Source organism: Electrophorus electricus, chromosome 6 (assembly GCF_041902795.1).
Source record: "Electrophorus electricus isolate QZ-2024a chromosome 6, ASM4190279v1, whole genome shotgun sequence".
Lineage (NCBI taxonomy): Eukaryota > Metazoa > Chordata > Actinopteri > Gymnotiformes > Gymnotidae > Electrophorus > Electrophorus electricus.
In genome coordinates, this window is record NC_137502.1 from 36,989,054 (window position 1) to 37,009,356 (window position 20,303).

The window sequence follows — 20,303 nt, forward strand, 5'->3', positions numbered from 1 at the left end:
CAGTCATCACATGCTTATGTACAGGGAGGCCCTAAAGCTGTTCATGCTGTTGACTACTCTGTTATTAAAGGCAGTAGAAGAGGCCCAGAAATTTATTTAGAACTTTGTGCACCAAGAATCAGTGTTTGGCCCCATTCATTTTATCATTTACATGCTGCCCACTGGACAGAATGTAAATAATACATCTCTGCATTTTGGCCCATGTTCTTCCTTCACCCTCAGTTGACTATTGTGATTCCTTTTAAAGGTCTTCCTATTAAAAATATAAATAGACTTCAATACATTAGAAATTCTGCTGCTAGACTACTGACGCACACACATTGACATTCTATTGAGTGTCCTCTCTCAATCTCTTCGGGCCTGTTCATGTGTTACATTTTTCAAATCTCTATAAAAAAACTTACATTTTCATTTAATACTGGTCTACTTTCGCCTTCAGTTTTTTTCTTCCTCTCCCCTGAGTTTTACTTTTGTGTAGCTACAGTGAGTATGAGAAAAAAACAAATATATAAATGACACTACTACAAACCTTTCATCTGTCCTTGACTTCTCTTGCATCTCTGAGCTGTTTTTTTTATATTTGCCTGTTTATGCGTACTGTATGTTCACTAGCCTGACAGAAGACTTCACCACCTTATTGAGTTGGCAGATTTGGGCTCCTTAAATAACAGTGTTGCTACACAGGGGCAGCACCATCAGTGGCTCAAGTCCTAGGGGAGTATGGTCAAGGAACTAACTACGCAGACCCAACAGTTTGGCAAACTTGTTCTATCCGTTGCTCATTTGAATCACCACCTGTCATCACTTATGCCAGATTAGGAGCAAGACTTCACTACCTCTGTTGAAATAGTTCTCTCCCATCTGCAGAGCCTGATATGTTGGAAATCCCTCTGGCTGTTGTTGGTTTCTGCTCTTATCCTCCCATTATTTTCCCAACCGTTTCCATGTTCAGACACCTGCTGTATAGTGCTGGCGATCTCCCTGCTTAGGTGAGTGTTAGAATGGGCTAATGCTGTTTGGGATCAAGAGGGAGACACAAGAACGAACTACATTTTATCACGTATGTTAAGCCATTTTTGATCACCCGTGTAAGGGAAGAGCTAGCGGTGACTTGTCGTTTTCCCTGAAGCGTGGCTCCTGAGTAAGTGCTTGGATTCTATCCATTTTCTGCCAGCCTGTATCTTACTGCAAGGTCTTAAATCCTGAATTAGTCATTGAACCGACAGGCTGTGATGACTCCAGAATGCTAGAGGAATTTATTGCCCTGTCCATCTACCTGACAATCTCCTCTAAAAGAAACCTAGATGCCCACGGTGTACATCCTGATCTCTCTCACAGTCCTCCAGTTCACCCCTGTGTCTGTCTGATCCTGAAGACATGTAGCTCAGTAGTCTGCATCTCTCCAAGGAGGAGAAACGAATGCAGAGAAGCAGACCATCTGCTTAATGTATGCATGATCTGTCCAAGCAGTTGGTCCTTCCAGTCCAGGCTGTTCTCAAGGGCTGATCCAGTGGTGGCTGGTCAATAAAGGGCGCTAGGGCACCACCCCACCTAGTACAAATTATTTTCATTTTTTATATAAAACATTTTTTAAATAATCAATAACTACTTAATTTAAGTATGAGTGTGGTAAAATGCACAATAATGTGTAATATATAAAATACATTTGGGGAAATTAGCTTCCTGATTCATTCATTCTCTCTTCTGGGGCAATGCAAATACTCTCCATCGCTGCAGCAGTGCAACCAATTGCTGACTGTTGCTGAAACAAGATACAAACATAATGACATAAATTTAGTGTTCTTGAATCTGTTACCTAAAGGACGCTTCATTTATCGCCCCAAACAAAGTCAGTGGTGGAGTAAAAACATCTGAAGGTATTAATAACAAAGTCATTCAGTGGTGGAGTAGAGACATTGGCGTATTAATAATGATGAATGCGGTTAGTCAATACATGTTTCAGGCCTTCCCGAATTCAATTAGATCTCAAAAATCATTCAATTAAATCTCAAAAAATGCCATTGATAAATGAATAAAGAGGGAAGGGGACTTACATTCTATGAGGCCCAAGGGATAAGAACAGGCTCACGGGAGGACAGGGCCCTCTACCAAAGTCAATGGCACAGTCATAAGGGCAACGAGGAAACATTGCAGCAGCTTGCCCCTTACTAAACACCTCCATTAATTTGGAGCATTGTTTGGAAATAGTAGCAGTGTTCTGGAACTCTGGGCTCTCAACAAAGGTGGTAGCAATAGAAACACATGAACTACTGTGCACAGGATGTGGCTATGCAATGGCATGTGACCACAGGGTCCCATATGGATGCTAGAAGACACTTTGGGCAAAAGCCTCGGCTACATCACAGCTACAAAGTTCAACATCGGACTCCGTGTTCAGTTCACCCTAAACTAATCTTATTTCTACTGCCCATAATACATAGCAAACCAGTGGCATGTTTGGGCATCCAGGCAAAAAGAGTGACGAACACCAATGATTAAGCACTAGGAGATGTTCTATGGGGTAGGGAAAGGTGTTCTAATGAATCACCACTGTTTACTGCAGTAGCTTCATTAAACCACAGATTTACACTGAATGACAGAGTAGATGCAGAGATTATTAATCTCACAGTAAACATTCTTGCAATTTACTCATGTTTTTATGACGATTTCATGAATGAGGACCATTGAACAATGAAGAGTGTGGTGGTGAAGGGCAGACCCTTATGACTGAGTCATCTGGGTTTGTTCCTCTGTTTGTAACTCTCTGATTACAGCAGGAAACACACTACAGAAGTAACAACTCTTCACCAGTTTTAATGAACTCAATATGGTTAATTCACCAGTTTTAATGAACTCGATATGGTTAATTCACCAGTTTTAATGAACTCGATATGGTTAATTCACCAGTTTTAATGAACTCACTATGGTTAATTCACCAATCTTAAATTGTTTATTTTTTAATTCAGGTCTTTGACGCCTCTCCTGGCACAGGTGGGAACAATGCAAAACGCATACACTAAACAGTGAAGAGCGATGGAGAGTCAGACCTTTGTGGCTGAATAATCTGGGTTTGATCCTCTGTCTGAGACTGAACGGGATATGTGCCTGCATTAAAAGAGATCTTTCAATACTGGTAAGTCTTAAGTGGGACACTTTTGGGTTAAAGGAGATCAGTGCTGTTGATTTCAGTTATTTGGTACGATCTCATGACAAAGTTTGGAGACAGTTTAATGTTTTTCCTGCAGTAAATGTAACATTCTTATTAATGAAAAAATTATATCTGATCAGGTAGCAAAATAACAACATATAGAAACAATAAAGAAAATGAACAAATGGCTATAATGGGTAACAAAAACTAATCAGATGCCCAAATGTAGTCAATAAACCACTGAGAAAACGTTTGAGGTGATGCAAACTTAAAGTTGTAAATCCTTGCTACTTCATACAGTGAAATATTTAAAAGCAATATTCTGGATCTTAACAATGGCATTTGAAATGCGAACATGCTAGTTAAAACAGTGAGCTCACCTTAAGTAATGGCAGGTGATGCTGGTTACCATTGACTACTTAGAAGCAGCTCTGTGCTTCTCTCTGGTGGCCACAGTCAGTCTAACAGATGTCCCAGCCCAACCTAACTCATAATCCCATTGTTAGGACATAGTATGTCTTTATTGAGCTGTATTTATCGACCTCGCTTTGTAGTCTTGAGTGACTAAGAGAGAGGGGCTCCCCTACATATGCTCATACTGATAGTTCCTGCTTCAACATCCTCTTTACATTTACGTTTACATTTATGGCATTTAGCTGATGCTTTTATCTAGAGCGACTTACAAATATAACTGACTACAACTTGAGCAATTGAGGGTTTAGGGCCTTGCTCGGGGCCCAACAGTGGCAGTGGTGGGGCTTGAATCAGCAACCTTCCAATTACAAGTCAAGTACCTTTTTAATTTTATAGATCATATAGATTTTAACTTTTTTGTTCCTGGTTTTTCTCTGGATTGATTAAAAATGAGACACATCTACCCCTTCACCTTCTGTTCAATGTAATAAAAGTGTAATAAACTAATACCTTTACAACCTTGAGCAGAGTCTACATTGACCCTACTTGATTTTTTTACCACTTCATAGAAACACGACAAATATAAATGCCAACCTCACACTCAACAAACAAATGAACAAATATAAACTTCACAGTCAACAAATAGGCCTAAAGAAATATAAATTTAAACTTCACATCCAACAAATAAATTACTAAATAAAAATGTCAGATGGATTTTTAATCAAAAGCCATCACTCAGCAGTGAAGTTCTCCTACATCCAATATTACTTTGAAACCAATGTCATATCAGAAAGAACTTATTATTACTCAGAGTAACTTTCATCTTTCATCAAAAAAATTTTTTTATTTAAATTCAGCTCACCATTTTTCAAGTTACACAGCAGCATATTCCTGCTTTCTCAGTATGAATTTTCCACCCTGATTTTCCACACCTGTCCCTCGTTTGTAGTCTTGTTAAGTTCATGTATTTAAACCCTGTCTTGAGCCCTGTGTTTTTTGCTGTTCATTGTTTATTGACTCCGTGCGTGCATGTATATTTGAATCGTGTTTGTTAAGTTTGTACTTCGTGCCTTTGTGTTTCCTAGCCTTCGTGTTTCTTAGCCCTGAGTTTTCCTAGCCTCTTTTGTTATAGCCTGCTTCTTGTTTGTCTTTGTGTGTTTTTGTTTGTTAATCATGTATCCCCGTACTCTCCGCATTGGTAATTTGACCCTGGACCATTATACCGACTCTGATTCTGGATTTGCCCTTAATAAATCTTGCTCTTCTCTGTACATGCATCTGCTTACTTACTGCTCACCGTTACACATGTTTTAGGTTTAATTACAAATCCAGTTTAGACCGAATGTTTTACCTTAGCAGAAAATATAGTCAGAAAATCGTTGACTTGGCAAAAAAATATTAGTATGTACAAATTAAGTTCAAAACATAACTGTATGAATAGAACATCACAGAGTGAATAGGACATCACAGGGGGAATAGGACATCACAGGGGGAATAGGACATTATAAGTGTCAGGGTTAAAAATAATTCTAGCCATTTGATTCAGTGAATGGGTGTGTAACGTGTGGCGGCCTGAGTGCCGCAGGGCGTGGAGCAGGACGCACAGACTTCCTCGACATGTGTTTGAATAAATGTTCATCCAACATAAAGGACAAATGTGGCACTCACGTGAAAACATAAACAAACAATGAACATGAGCACACTAAACACTAATGACTTTTAACATTTAACATGATATTTAAACAATCAAGACTCGATACATATAGGTGCAAACACGCTACAATAACAATGACCAATGCACCGCACACCTTGACACGGGTTTAAATACACAGACAAGACAAGGTGCAGGTGTGTGCAGGCATGGCCACAAACATATCCTCCCAAGTCACGTGGCGGGCCAAACCATGTGCCTCGTGGGAGGTGAGCGTTCCGTGACAGTGTGCTAATGTGAAAATGTACAAACTGAAGTTAGATATTCTGCAGTGAACAAATGTCAGAGTTTCAAAAATTGTTTTTATGAATCACTGCGTAAGATCTTCAAAATAATATGAGAGTCATTGCTCACAGTTTAATGATGGGTTTTTTATTTGTTTGTTTGTGAACCTGAATACAGAACCTGTATCTTTCTTCTCTAAATTTTAGGATAACAAGAAAGGATGAACTAATTTCAGAATAGTACAGGAATAACGGTGGTGTCAAAAATATTGTAGAATGTGTTATTTAAATAAATTTCCATTACATCACTGTTTCCATTCATTGTGTTTTAACATACATCGTGTGAGAGGACCTGTGGTGCTGAGTGTCTATCCTCCTTGACCGGGTGGCCTGACCAGGGTTGATTAAGTCCTTGCATGTACCCGAGCAGCCTGCCCCAGATCAACTCTCTTAATCCAGAGCTATCTTGAGGCTTTCTCTGCTGCATCTATTGTTTCTATGATGGCTCTTCTTTTGTGCTGTCCTGTTGTGACCAGAAGGCTGAATGCTTTAGAAAGTGAGTAGCCTATAGATTATCCTGCACCTGACTTCTTTGGACAGGCATCTAGCAGGCCACACCCCTCTGGACAGGCATCTAACAGGCCACGCCCCTCTCAACAGGGATCTAGCAAGCCACGCCCCTCTGCAGCACCGTTCCACCTGGTCTGCACTTTTCTTCCTCTCACTGGTCTCCCACATTCTTTCCTAAATTATGATGATTGAGTTTAAACCCCTTTACGCACTGGCAGTTTTAAGATCATTTTTGAATGATTTGTACTTGTTCACTTTAACACTAATATCTGAAATTGTACACATAGCACAATGATCATTCAGGATTCAAATTGAAGCAGACACTTGGGACTAGACATCCCTTCACATCCAGGCTTATTTGTCCATCATTTAGGTTCCATTTGAGTTCATCTAATACAGAAGAAAATGTCAAAAAACCATAAAACGCCTTTGATTCATTTTCACTCATACTCTACATTTCCTGATTCACCAGGGTCTTGTATAATAAAGTGAACAGTTTTGAGCATATACATGAAATGACTAAGTAGCTACACAATGTTTTCCAGTAGGTGTCCTAGACTTCTCCAAAGTGTCCAAAAACCTCTCCAAATGCACACAAAGTTACCAATCACTATACATCAAGTTTGCATGTTTCTTTTTGCTAAAACATCACAGTAAGTTACTTCAGAAAGTTCCACAACAATATTAGCTTTATAGCATCATTGTTGGCATCATTGGGGGAAAATACTGTAGCTAATACTGTAAATGCTGTAATACTGTAAAGAAATAGTATACTTTCTCATTTATACTTACAGTTTGTAGCAGGATTACGAATTTTTCCAGCAGTGAATGGAAACATCGAAGCTAGTCCATGCTGCCAACCAAGCTAGTCCATGCTAGCAGCCAAGCTAGTCCACACTAGCAGCACCCAAACAACCCCACATAAACTTCAGCTAAAATAAGCCTCTTCCTTTCCATGAAGTCCAAAAGTATTGGTGATCAAATCATTCTTATGGTTGTACCAGGTTCGACAAACAGCGTCAAACCGATGCGCTACGCTATCTGTGAACAACTCTGAAGCACTGACAGAACACAGTGCACAGACCTTTAAACATTAAAGGGATGACTAAATAAGGCAAGTGAGGACGCTACGTTTTCGTCTAAGCCTTCTCTATTTGATGAAACTGCTGCCAATCAAGCTGCTTGCCCTAGAAACACTTGGGAACACCTGGAAGTAAATAATAGTCACCCGCCCCCTCCACTTCCCCCACACTTCCCCCACAGGTATTGCCCACACCTTGTTAAATATTAATGAATTATAACTTTGTGAAGTTGTCAGCCCATGTGTCTCAATCATTTATCATTTGGCTTTTCACTTGTGATGTTTAGTTTTTGAGATATAAAACGTTTACATGGGCATGTAATCAGATATAAACTATTTACATGGGCATGTAATCAGATATAAACTAATTACATGGGCATGTAATCAGATATAAATAGTTGACATGGGCATGTAATCAGATATATACTATTTACATGGGCATGTAATCAGATATAAATAGTTTACATGGGCATGTAATCAGATATAAACTATTTACATGGGCATGTAATCAGATATAAATAGTTTACATGGGCATGTAATCAGATATAAACTATTTACATGGGCATGTAATCAGATATAAATAGTTTACATGGGCATGTAATCAGATATAAACTATTTACATGGGCATGTAATCAGATATAAATAGTTGACATGGGCATGTAATCAGATATATACTATTTACATGGGCATGTAATCAGATATAAATAGTTTACATGGGCATGTAATCAGATATAAACTATTTACATGGGCATGTAATCAGATATAAATAGTTTACATGGGCATGTAGTCAGATATATACTATTTACATGGGTGTGTAATCAGCGTGAAGTTTGCACCCCATCACACCAGTGATATAATCAATCTAATAAATCTTTAATAACTCAAAACTCAAAAGATTACAGGAGAACAAGTGAAAATGTTTACAGCACAAACGTATAGGAACCTATTTATTTAATATCAGACATATTTGGATTGTCATACAAGTCATTTTAAGGTATTTTACCAAATAAAGTGAATCAAAGTTGCATTAGCACTAACTAATGAGTCGGTGCAGTGTCACCTTAAAACAGAGCCGGACTAAACAGACAAAACAAAATCAGGTCATGATAACCATTGTGAGAGAGGGAGACAATGCCAGAGCCCCTTTCCTAATGTGTGGCTCCCACTGTGTGACAGAAAACCCAAAAAGGACCTGCATCAGGACAGTGCCACCTGGAGGGAGCATAGGAGGATGACAACACCCCAGCAGAAGCCAGACTGAAATAGAAGCGCACCAGTACTTTGAGTGATAATGTGCATTTGTTTCTAACTTTATCTGTTCAACCTGCTGCAGGAGTTGTTCAGAATTATGACAGTAACAGTTTGGGCTTAGAAATGTGTACTTTTTGTAGGTTTGTGAAGTCCGGCTGGTTCTGTCTGAGGGCTTCGTTCTGAACATCATCCATCCAGACAGTATCATGGCAGAAAAGGAAATCCAGAGAACAGCAAAGGGCACTGAGGACAGTGATGATAGTGATGACAGTATTAATGGAAATCACCCTGCCTTCTCTGCTGTGGAGAGGTTAGTGGAGCTAATAATTTAGTCACTGTTCAGAACCATAATGTAGCGTGGGGAGTGAGGCAGGATGCAGAGACGAGTCATGACGAAAAGTTTATTAAATACAACAAACAAAATGAAACTAAAACACGAGGACTAAAACTATGTGAACAACACAAAACAATACAAGCAATAAACAGATTTATGCACAATAACGACGACTCTAACAAGGGCCAGGTGAAACACGTAACTGACTAACAAGGGAGGCGCGTGGCTATGTAGACACACACACACACACACACAGGACATCACACGGGCATGGGGAGGAGTCTAGGAGTAGGGGGTCGTGCTGTGTTTCATAAAAGTCTTACATGTAATTGTTGTACGTGTATATTTACTGTACAACAATTTTTAAACAAAAATTAGGCTTACTTGGCTCTGACAGTAATCAGTTGTAGAAATATTTATGAAATAGTCACCATTTCATGAGTGGTGGTTACAGGGAAATATAAAGGGTTGGTCCCCAGGGATGTAGTTTTCTCCTGTAATTATGTGACAATACAGTTGTTTAGAAGATACATATAAAATATGAAATATAAGGTCCCTTATTCATTGTTAGGATGCAACACAAATTTAAACACCAAAGATTTTATTTCATGTAAACTTGAGGGGTAACATACCCTTGTAACACCCCCTTGCCATTAATTACTTCTGATGAGAGACAAAACCTAATACCTTATTATGCCTTATATGCCAAAAAACAAAAAACTGACAGGAAAAATATGCATAACCCTTCATCCACATGGGTCTTCCTTCCACAGAAAGATGGAAATGGAGAATGAAAACCAAATTTTGGGCAAAAGAAATGTGTATGGTTGCCCAGATCAACTTACTCATTGGCTCATCTTACCCCAATCTCCCCTACAATTAATAGTGCTAGAAAAATATTCCGACACAGTGTAAACCCCTTACTCCATATATGGGTATAACAGTAAAGTGAATCTCAGTCAGTGTAAATGTAACGGTAAGCGGTAAGAAGGCGGACTCGTGCAGAGAAGAGTGAGATATATTATAAGCAAATCCAAAATCAGAGTTGTTAAGGCAGTCCAGGGTTAAAGAGCCGATACATTGGTCAAGACGGGTAGATTCTCGACGCTTACCTGGGATCTCGTCGGCGTCAAAATACACGGGAACCTGCTTTTTCCGGGAACGATGACATGCCTGTGTACCCGCAACGGCAGGGGATTTGCTGTCTCTGGTTTGGTGACGCTGAGACGTAACAAACTCGGACTGTGTGGAAACAGCCGGAGTTTCATCCCAGGGGAACAACCACCTCCCAGAATCTCACTCTCTCGTTGCGTCCTTGTTGGGCTGTTCAATGTGGTTGTTTATTGACTCCGTGCATGCATGTATATTTGAATCATTGTGTATGTTACGTTTCTACTCCGTGCCTTTGTGTTTCCTAGCCTTCGTGTGTTTTTGTTTTGTTACCATGTATCCACGTACACTCCGTGTTGGCTCTATGACCCTGGACTACGACTACGACTCTGATTTTGGATTTGCCCATAATAAATCTTGCTCTTCTCTGCATATGCCTCCTTACCATTCACCGTTACAGTAAACCCCTCATTCCATATGTGGGTATTACAGTAGAGTGCTATTCAGTCACAATGTAAACCCCTCACTCTATATGTGGGTATTACAGTACAATGATATTCAGACACAGTGTAAACTCCTCACTCCATATGTGGGTATTATTAAAGTATTGAACTTTCACTCCAAATCCTGTTCTTCACAGAAACTACAGTGGTGAAGTGGTGGACAAACCAAAGACAGACCTCCAAGATACTTCTTCTGCTCACTGTTATACAGAACTAGGCAGAAAAATCTAATAATAATATTTACAATATATTTATGAATTTAAAAAACCTTTACTGACGCAAGGGTTTAAATTTGCTCTTCAAGTAATTCATATATTTAAAATATATTTACACTAAATGCTGCTGGCTCCTCCCCCAGTGCTGCTGATTCTGCCATCAGGATTGCTCCGCTTGGTAGAAGAGGGTCTAGAAAAGGTTCTTCAGGAAACACAATGCTTGAACAGAAACTGTTCAAGAGTAAAAAAAACGCTACAAAGAGAAAGTAACTAAGACATGTGAAGAAGGAACCTGCAAGGTTGGAGGGAGCGAAGTGTGTGTGATTGACACTCCAGATCTGCTGGACCCAGACCTCACTGGTGATCAACTTCAGCATGAGAAAGACAAGCTTGTGCATCTCTCTCAGTCTGGTCTCCATGCTGTTCTGCTCGTGGTTCCTATTGGAGAAAAGCTGCAGAATGAGGAGGAGATGCTGGAGTTCACTAAAGGATTATTTGGTCCAAACATCCAGAATTTCATCATGGTGCTCTTCACACATGGAGATGAGCTGGCTTTATGGCTTTATTAACACCAGCAAAGACAAAGTCCAAGTCATCGATTTACTGAGAAAAATTTATCTTATGGTAAAAAGACATGGAAGACAGTTCTGCATGGCTCAACAAAGAAAAGCCAGTATACAGACTGACACCAACTGTGAGTTTGCAAGAAATAATTACAGTATTAAGGATATGATGGAAATGAATCATAGTGATCTTACTGGTCTGTTTCTTTTCCAGTTTCACAGGCAGCTGCTGGATGGATGCAGCTTGGTGATGGAGTTCGTCAGCTCAGACTGGTGCTCATGGGAAAGACTAGAGTTGGGAAAAGTGCATCTGGAAACACCATCCTGGGAAGAAACGTGTTCCAGTCTGCCGCTAACTCAGCCTCTCAGACCAGAAAGTGCTGCTGTCACAAAGCCCTGAGGGCAGGCAGAGAGATCTCAGTCATCGACACACCAGGAATCTTTGATACCGAGCTGAGCAGAATGGAAGTGGTCACAGAGATAATGGGCTGTCTCCAGGTCCTCATGCCTTCCTCGTAGTGATCAGCCTAGCAGGCTGCTTCACCCGTGAGGAGAAGAGCACAGTAGACGAGGTCAAGAAGACGTTTCAGAACGCAGACAAATACACAATGATCCTTTTCACATACAAAGACAACCTGAAGCAGAACATTCAGCACTTCCTCGAGAATGGAGACCCTGAGCTCCGGGAGTTAGTGGCGAAATGTAGAAACCACTACCACTGCTTAAACAACACAGCCGCGAGCTACAGACAGTTCAAAGAACTGCTGGGGAAAATCGAGGAAATGGTGGCTGAGAATGAGGGGCGGTACTACACAGATGTGATCTACCAGGAGCTGGAGAGCACCATTCAGGACATTCAGGAACAGAAGCTGAAATAAAAAGTGGAACAGTGCAAAAAAGAGAATCCTAAAGTCTTCCTGACCGACTGGCAAAAAATATACTGGAAACTAATAGGGGAATCCAGATATGAAGCACAAAAGTTTGTGTGGAAGGACAGACACATTTTGAAGCTGGCAAAGGTATTTGGAGTGATGAAGATCTCAGATGAGGAGAAGGAGTGCACAATAAACACCACGGTGGAGAAAGGAATCCGAATGGCTCAGGCGCTACAGACAGCTATCAGAGCCTCAGTCAAACTAGCCAAGCAAAGAATGTGCGCTATCCAGTGACACATTGGCGTCATCCTTAACCTGAACATAGGCTCATGTCATTTAATAGCTGCTTGGCTGATGCATATGAAATGTACCCCTTGTATCTTAATATTTGCTCTGCTGGTATAGTGTTTAAAAATACTGCTCTAAAATGATCATACTTACAATGATGTATATACGTGTAATATATAGTGTATGTTCTTAATCACAGTGCAAGTATGTGTGGTAACTAGTCTATGTTCATAATGTGCAATGATAGTACATAAGTGTAATATCTAGTCTTCTCACTGCCATATCTAGGTAAACATTCTAAATTTTTTTAAACATTATCCCAATTTTCAGACAAATTTGGTTGTTAATTCCCACTATGAGCTAGCTACGCCCCCCGAGATAATTTAGCTTCCTTTGACTCAGGGTCGAATCAGGGAACACATTATGGTAGGATGAGTCAGGCAACACATGAAAATGGGGTGAATCGTAGACCCCCATGATGATGGGGTGAATTCAAGGAAACTTGTGTTTGAATTTCATTACCTTTAATTCATTGGTGGTTGTATCATTTTCATTCATCTCACTAAATAATGGATCACAATGGAATCCATTGTCTTTGGACTTTTTGTATCATCTGTTTTGGTATTTATTACAGGCAACACACCATAAGAAGTGTGGGAATGCTGTTTTTCTTTTTAAATACGAAATGGTCTAATAAAATCAATACAATACCCTTCATCTCATTGGTGGTTGAATCATGTTCCCTTTATCTCATTGGTGGTTGCAACGCTGTGATCTCCTGAGGGAGAACGTGGCATCATAGTGCCATCTAATGGCCATAAAGAGAATTGCAGCAAAAACTTTTGTTCCCACCGTTTCAGATTCAGATACAAGAGGAGGTTTTTTAATGATTCACACGGGACACTAGACAAAAACTTAATACTGCCCAACACACACGCATACACACATTCTAATAGAATCTTTAACATAAATGAGCCTACATAATTGTCATTTAAAACTTTAATCAAAGTTTTTATACATTTTTAAAAAATATAACCTTCCTAAGAACTGACAGGTACCAAATTCAGTCAAAGATTTGTACATCTTCAAATATTCTAAACAAGCTCTAGCTATTGAATTCAGTTAAGAAACATTTCCCATCAAATCCTCTTCTATAGCAAACCTGCCTGTGTGAGGTCTGATGGTAGCACATCCCAGCAGGTTCATGTTTCCCGCAGCCATCTCCCAGTCACTGGTGATGCAGGCTTACAGAACTACAGCATCAACGATGTAAACGACTGGCTGTAAAAACACAGCTCTCACTGTTATACTAGTTTATTCTGTATTTCTTATTTATATGACTTTATAATAAGTTATTTAAGTTCAATAACTTCTTTTACATTATGTATTTTCAGGATTAACATCAAAGTGAAACAGTATAAAATCAGTGTGGTGTTGCACTGTCATAGCTGAAGATGTCCTAGAACACCCATCACAGGCCACACCCATGACTACGCCCATGGCCACACCCCTTAACCAGCAGGCTTCTCTTTGACATGAAGTCCATCATTTCTTCTTTTTTGCTCACCTGTTGTACCCTGCCTGACCTCTGACCTCCACTGATTCCGAGATCTGTGTGATCTACCGCCACCCCCCCCCGCCTCCCTGAATGTCTCTCTGGCTACAGGTCAGCGTTTGGCCACAGGCGGCGCTATAGCTCAGTGCGGGAGCGAGAGATGCGGGGGCCTTTCCTCATCTCTTTCCTCTTCTCCTCCTTCCTCCTTCGCTTCTGCTCTTCACGAAGAAGTTTCTGGAAGGCCTCTGCAGTGTGGAGCACCTGAGAGAGAGAGAGAGAGGAAGGTCATTGTAAAGATCTCTATTTGTACACTGTTTCTATCATAACCTATTTACACAACTTTTAAAATGACAAAGATTAAGAATAACGGTGTATGAGAATGCACGTGTGTGCGAGTACATGTCTGTGTGAGAGTACGTGTGTGTACAAGAGCGCATTTGTGTGTAGTGATCTCACATCGTCTCTCTCCGTACGGTAGGGGTTAGTGAAGTCTGGAGACTTCTCTGTAATTCCCAACTCCTGTGACATCTGGAGGGGGGGTTGAACCAATTGGGAGAAGACAGTGAGGGTAGAGATGGGGAGCACGAGAGAGAGAGAGAGAGAGAGAGAGAGAGAGAGAGTGAGAGACTACCTACACTGAGAGCAAGAGATTACCTACACTGATCATGTCTTTCTATCAAATTGTGAGCAGCAAAACTGTTCAGTAAAGTCAGAGCAACACTCGTAGGAAGTCTGAGTGTTATAGTTTGTGGTGGCTTTAATTAAAGGTGGTATCTGTGGGTATTTTAATTAAAGGTGGTATGTCTGGGTACTTTAATTAAAGGGGGGTATCTGTGGGCAATTTATGGCTAAGCAGCTGTGTTTAGCTGATGACTGTTTGCAGATGCTATTTCTGTCCCCACTACCCAGAGGTGCCCCACCCACCAGTGTGAGGACGTGCTGATGGGCCCCCCCGCTGAACACCCCGGTCTGGTTGCAGAATCGCAGACCCCAGCGCAGCAGACCCCCCCACTCTGTGTTACGGTCGTAATAATGATGCACGATCCGCGGAAACCGCAATGCTACGTCACCGAAGAACGCTGTGTTCTCCACCACATGGGAGTACGCTGGGGGGAGACAGAGACTTTGAGAGCAGAGCAGTCAATGCAGCTCAAACCACACACAGCAGCAGCACATTATATATATTTACAGAAGCAAGACAAACACCTCACACAAGATTTCATAAACTCATTAAAAACCTACATTCTATTTTCTCAAGACAAACTGATAATGAAGATATATTGTGTGGGGATTTTAGGAAATTAGTTAGTAGTTTATAAAAACAGTCAAACTACATCTTAAACCATCCCAAAGTACATACAATTTGTCTGTGTGAGATCACGTGTGTATTACAGTACGTGTGTGTGCGCATAGAGCACAGTGAACGAGGTCACACACACACTAACCCTCTTTTATTTTGTCGTCCAAAGGGAATGGATCATCAGGCTGCATGTTAGCAGCTATGAGAACAGCTCGGGAGTCCTCCAATACCTACACAAAGTTTATTGTTGATAACAGCCATTTCAATAACAGTTGAAATTGCAGTATAAGACAGAACAATACTGCACATAAAGGGGACCAGAGGGACAGGAGAGAAGAGGAGAGTGAGTAGGAGTGAGAGGGGACAAAGTGAGGGGAGGAGAGTGAGAGGAACCTTAAAGAGGCCTTTGAGCATGATGTCGATGATCTTGTACTGCTGGTTGACGTCATTAAGCTCCACCAGGTTCTTCAGTGCATTCAGTTGATCCTTCCTCTTAGTCTCAAAGAGACGCTTATCTGATACACATTTAGGAAGAAGACCCTACACACACACGCGCGCACACACATGCACACGCACACATGCAGGGTAGGATACAGATCTCCAAATTGGAGTCATGTCTGGGCTGGTGTGTGTGTGTGTCGGACTCTGGTGAGCACACAGAAGCAGTGGCTGCCAACAGAAGCACAGCGCAAACACTCAGCATGGCCAGCAGGGGCTCCACTCCAACTCACCTGAAATACACACAGAAAAAACACATTGGTTAATGGAACAGAGGCAGGGAGCAGTGTGAAGTAAAGCCGGTCTGAGGTGTCTGGTAACGGACTAAAGACACCAGCATAAACCCTAATCCCTAAAACATAGAAAGCCAGTGGTGACGCAAGAGGTCGTCATCAACAATATCCTCACAGAATCAGAGCACAAACACTCACCCACAAACAGTCACTAAAAAGAACCAGGGTGCCAGACCTGGTGATATTGACCAACATCTAGGGTTCTGGGTGTAGAGTGGATATACCATTCAAACATAAGACATACAGCATTCCGTAACAGTTGTTGTGTATTACATTATCTGAATGTATTTTAAGCGCTCTGGTTTCAGTGCTGTAGATTTTATGCTGAAGTTTAAGCGCTATATGTTTATTACTGTATTTTAAACACTATGTTTAATGGTGTATTTTAAACACTGTAGTTTTAGTGCTGTAGTTTAATCACTGTAATTTTAGCTGTGCTAAAGCTCCTGTTCCTGTGTGATCAAGGTGTGCTGGACTGAGTGTCATCGCAGGACCACAGTGAGGGCGGAGTTTAACTGTACACAGTGGAACATAGAGTAGCTCACACTTTACCAGTTTTACAACCATTTGCCAAGCATGGTGCTGATTTCCATGGCAACTATGAATAAACAGAGAAGAAGCAGCTGAATGGTTGTCATCTCCCTCCCTCCTTCTATCCCTCCCTCCATCTCTCACTCTCTCCTGCACCTTCAGCCATTTATTTTTTTCATTCTCTAAGCAGTGCCTTGTCATCTCTCCTTCTGTGATTTTTTTGCCTCATCTCAAATCTAAAAATAAAAGCCAGTGAGATTAATATTTGATGTGTGCTGATTTCTGAGTTCTGAAGAGGAACATCCTACTGAACTATGAGCAGCATCACTAATACAGACCTAGAGGGAGGGAGGGGGAGAGAGAGAGAGAGAGAGCTGCAAGGAGCAGACAGATTTTCTACTTAATATTTCATCCTTCTGCTATAGTGACAGAGGAGATGATCAAGCAAAGAGACAGAACGAGAGAGAGAGAGAGTGAGAAAGCGAGAGAGAAGCGGACCAGATCAGTAGTTCACTTTAGATTTTAGCAAACCACTCCTTACTCAATAAAATGCTTTTGAACCAGAGTACATTAACAGTATGAATCAGGATAGATTAGAGGCAACAAGATACTTAAAGACTGGTATTATAGGCATCCTAAAGTAGGTTAGATTAGGACCGTGTGAATAATATAATCCCAGACACACCGCATCTAATCTAGCCTTAGAGACGCAATACAGAGCTCCAGGAACAAAACTGAGATGTTTGAGTTTGATGCGTGGCTCTGCATAAACAAAGCTTCCTGTTCCAACCCACCTTCTTTTTCTGGTCTAAAATAAACCTCTCCATTGACACTGTGGCAAGCAAAAATGTTCCCAAACCAGTTCTTCAAAAGCACCTAGACGTGAACACTATCACTTCACGGGTATGCTGGGCTACACAATATTATCGCTTGTTGAGATTTACGCCATTTTGCTGATGCTGTTATCCAAAAAACCTTAATTGGTACAGAGCAGCTCATCTGGTCTAGATTTAGACTTGGTCTAGAATCATTTACAGCATTTAGCTGACACTTTTATCCAAAGTGACAATTAGAGTAATAAGGGTCTTGCTTATGGGCTGAACAGTGGCAACTAGGTAGTGGTGGGGCTTGAACTCGCATCCTTCTGATTACAAGTCAAGTACTTTTACCACTGATCTTATTTATTCAACCTCCAACCAATCAACTTGTTTTACTGTGGGCTTTTAGCATCCTGTCCTCCAGAGTGCATGGTGGTTGATTGTTCAGCAGTCACACCATTGTACACAAATGCAGCACCTTCCTGTCCCACTGTGGGAGCACAAGGTATACCAGAGGACCAATCAGGAGCTGTCAACCATCTCCAGGAACACAGGGCCAATCACAACTCGCATGGAGGAGATAATGGACTTACCGTAACTTGCTGGTTTTGCACCTGGATAAGAGACAGCAGAGCAGGGTGCCTGTCTGAACTGGAGTGAGCATGCCCACACACACACACCACTCCCAGTCCTGGGGGAACTCAACTGAGCTGAAGCACATGACTCAACACTAAAGGGTTTGGTATAAAACCAGCTGAGTGTGTTGGGAGTCTGGTAGTGCCAGCGGTGGGACAGACATCCACAGGCACAGCCCATGGTACAGAACCTTGAGTGCTCAACATCACCTGCAGCCCAGATTGTTTTTTGTAGCACTTTAACTTCATCTGAGCAGGGAGTTAGGGGGAATGGAGTTTAGCTCCAGGTCAATAAGGAGTTAGAGAGGATGGAGTAATTGCAGACTCGGCTTGTGACAGCTGGCTCAGGGAACTGTGGGAAAGTATTTACTCAGAATTTTAAAAGGCCATGTTATCCTAAAATAGAGCGAGATGTCCGGTGCAACGGCTGTAAATCTACACTCCTGCTTACACTGGGATCGCATGCTGTGCTGAAGTCCCTGTGAGCTGGAGAAACCTTCAGTTACAGACTAAAGACCTGCTCATAGCCTAGACCAAATGTTCATCCATTCCCTTTAACTCCAATAAAGCATTTCACAAAAATACAGCAAAACATTCTAAACTACTCTAAAGCTCAAAATATCTTCCTTTTATTTAGGTCTGAGAGTGGAGTGTTCCTTTAAAACCTTCCTTTGCTTGTATCAGGTGTATACGTTAAAGAACGCAGTTACACAACGTAGAGCTGAGTCTCCTGCACCTAGACTGACCAGCAAGTAAATTAACCAGATACATATTAACTCAGTGGGTTACGATGCCTGCCATGAACACTCCAGACTCTTCGCAAAGCCTGCCGAATTAGGAGAGAGCGAGCAAAGCACATTATAGAGCACGGAATGGGGTTTAAAGTTGTACGTTTAACGAACACCTTCCCTCTTCTTATATCGCTGGCCTACACGTACACGAGGACGGCACAGCCCTACTGGACCAGGCGCCTGCGTTTAGGCTGTCCACTGCGTGGCGACTGATCAACTTATGTATTTGTATTAGTCTGCTCTGTAAATATGTACGTTGTAAATCGCGCAAGTCATCCAGCTATATATAAACCGAGCTCCATTTAACACCACCGAGGGTATTATACTAGCCAGACTGAAAGAAGGGATGTTCTTGCAGTCTTGTGAAGATGTGGGTTTCAGCTAGGAGCTTGCTGATGCAGCAACGTTTAGCTGAGCACAAGTCCACCTTTCCAGCTTTTAGAAATATAAAATCACGTCTGGCGTTACTTCGATTAGTAGCTGGCGAACGGTTCGGCTACAGACCTGGTGCATCCCTACTTAGCCGCCGTGATTCACGGCCGACCAGAAAACCGCATCCGATCCGCTTAGGCACAACCGTTTCTGCCCATCCTAGCAACATCTGGAAAATGGTCGCGGGACAGATAGAAGAGTGACTCGGTCACCCCGAGCCCACGACTGTAATACTTAAGTGATGTCAACCGAGCAAACACCGCACGGGAGGATGAATGACACGAGCTCGTGATTCACTTACCTTTTAAGCAGCCGCGGTAATTACACCGCACAAATATCCCTTATTCTTCTAATTTACACCAGTTAATGTATGACTAAATGTTCAAGTGACGAAGTCGAATTTGCAACTGTAATTTACATACTACCCGCGTGCACCAGTCCGCCGCTGCCACGCGTCTGTCGGTTGAACGTTTGACAGCTAATGATCTAGTGTTTCCACACGGAGTGGTTTTACTAGTACACAGCGCTCTGCCCACGTCTCGCTCCGCCACAGTAGCGGACACGTGCTTCAGTTCAAGCACAAGGCTTTAATTTCAACACTTCTCAAATGTTAAAGTTTGTAACGTTTAACAAAACACCAAAATGAGTTTGGTCATTCCAGAAATTAGCAAGCTTTTCTTACCGCGTAAAGTGCATGTAATAAAAGAACAATGTAATGTTAATATATCGCGAAAATCATAAACACATCCGCTTATAAATTAATAACTAAACATCTGACCAATGTTAAATCATCCGAACGCAATTTCATTAACAATCAACAATTTTACAACTTTTTCCAGTTAGGACACTGCATGTATCTGGGCTCACGATCCTTCCAGGCAAGACATGGCGGTTCAGGAGAGAGCAGGTCCACTGATGTTCTAGTTACACACTGAAGTCTTGTGTGTTCACTCTGAATTCAGCAGCACAGATGAACAGAGCTCCCACTCTACTGCCACCAGGTCAAGGTACAATACACATGTGTAGTCATGAACACACAATCAATCAATCTCTCTCATACAAACACATGAGTGCATACAGGATACACTACAGTGCTGGTCCTGGTCTCAGAGGGAGTAAGCTGACAGAGTGTATCCAACAAAGTGTTTATGCTCTGCTTTAAC

At 41.5% G+C, this 20,303-nt stretch overlaps 1 protein-coding gene and 1 pseudogene across 3 annotated transcripts; one reads left to right on the forward strand and one right to left on the reverse strand.

The window, feature by feature from the left end:
- The first annotated feature begins 11,145 nt into the window (after nt 1-11,145).
- Nucleotides 11,146-13,027, forward strand: LOC113587906 (GTPase IMAP family member 4-like; annotated as a pseudogene). Its single transcript, XR_014124342.1, has 2 exons — nt 11,146-11,255; nt 11,339-13,027. The product of XR_014124342.1 is annotated as a GTPase IMAP family member 4-like (transcript).
- A 244-nt stretch (nt 13,028-13,271) lies between these two features.
- ccdc134 (coiled-coil domain containing 134) lies at nt 13,272-19,633 on the reverse strand. Of its 2 annotated transcripts, none has more exons than XM_081716753.1 (7): nt 19,442-19,633; nt 15,737-15,873; nt 15,536-15,657; nt 15,288-15,372; nt 14,767-14,948; nt 14,299-14,370; nt 13,272-14,103 (listed from the first exon to the last, which is right to left on the reverse strand). In XM_081716753.1, the coding sequence occupies exons 2-7, from the start codon at nt 15,843-15,845 to the stop codon at nt 13,978-13,980; spliced, it is 696 nt and encodes a 231-aa protein (XP_081572879.1). In that variant the 5' UTR covers nt 15,846-15,873; nt 19,442-19,633; the 3' UTR covers nt 13,272-13,977. The 2 variants fall into 2 exon arrangements, with proteins under 2 accessions (XP_081572879.1, XP_026882665.2); XM_027026864.3 differs by lacking the exon at nt 19,442-19,633 and adding an exon at nt 17,876-19,353.
- Nucleotides 19,634-20,303: the final 670 nt, after the last annotated feature.

Bases quoted from the DNA above. Each gene is read 5' to 3' on its own strand.
- ccdc134 (XM_081716753.1), bottom strand. From the start codon at position 15,845: ATGCTGAGTGTTTGCGCTGTGCTTCTGTTGGCAGCCACTGCTTCTGTG. The intron at 15,658-15,736 runs GTATCCTACCCT...AATGTGTATCAG, and splicing joins TGACTCCAATTTGGAGATCT to ATAAGCGTCTCTTTGAGACT. The intron at 15,373-15,535 runs GTTCCTCTCACT...AACTTTGTGTAG, and splicing joins TGCTCAAAGGCCTCTTTAAG to GTATTGGAGGACTCCCGAGC.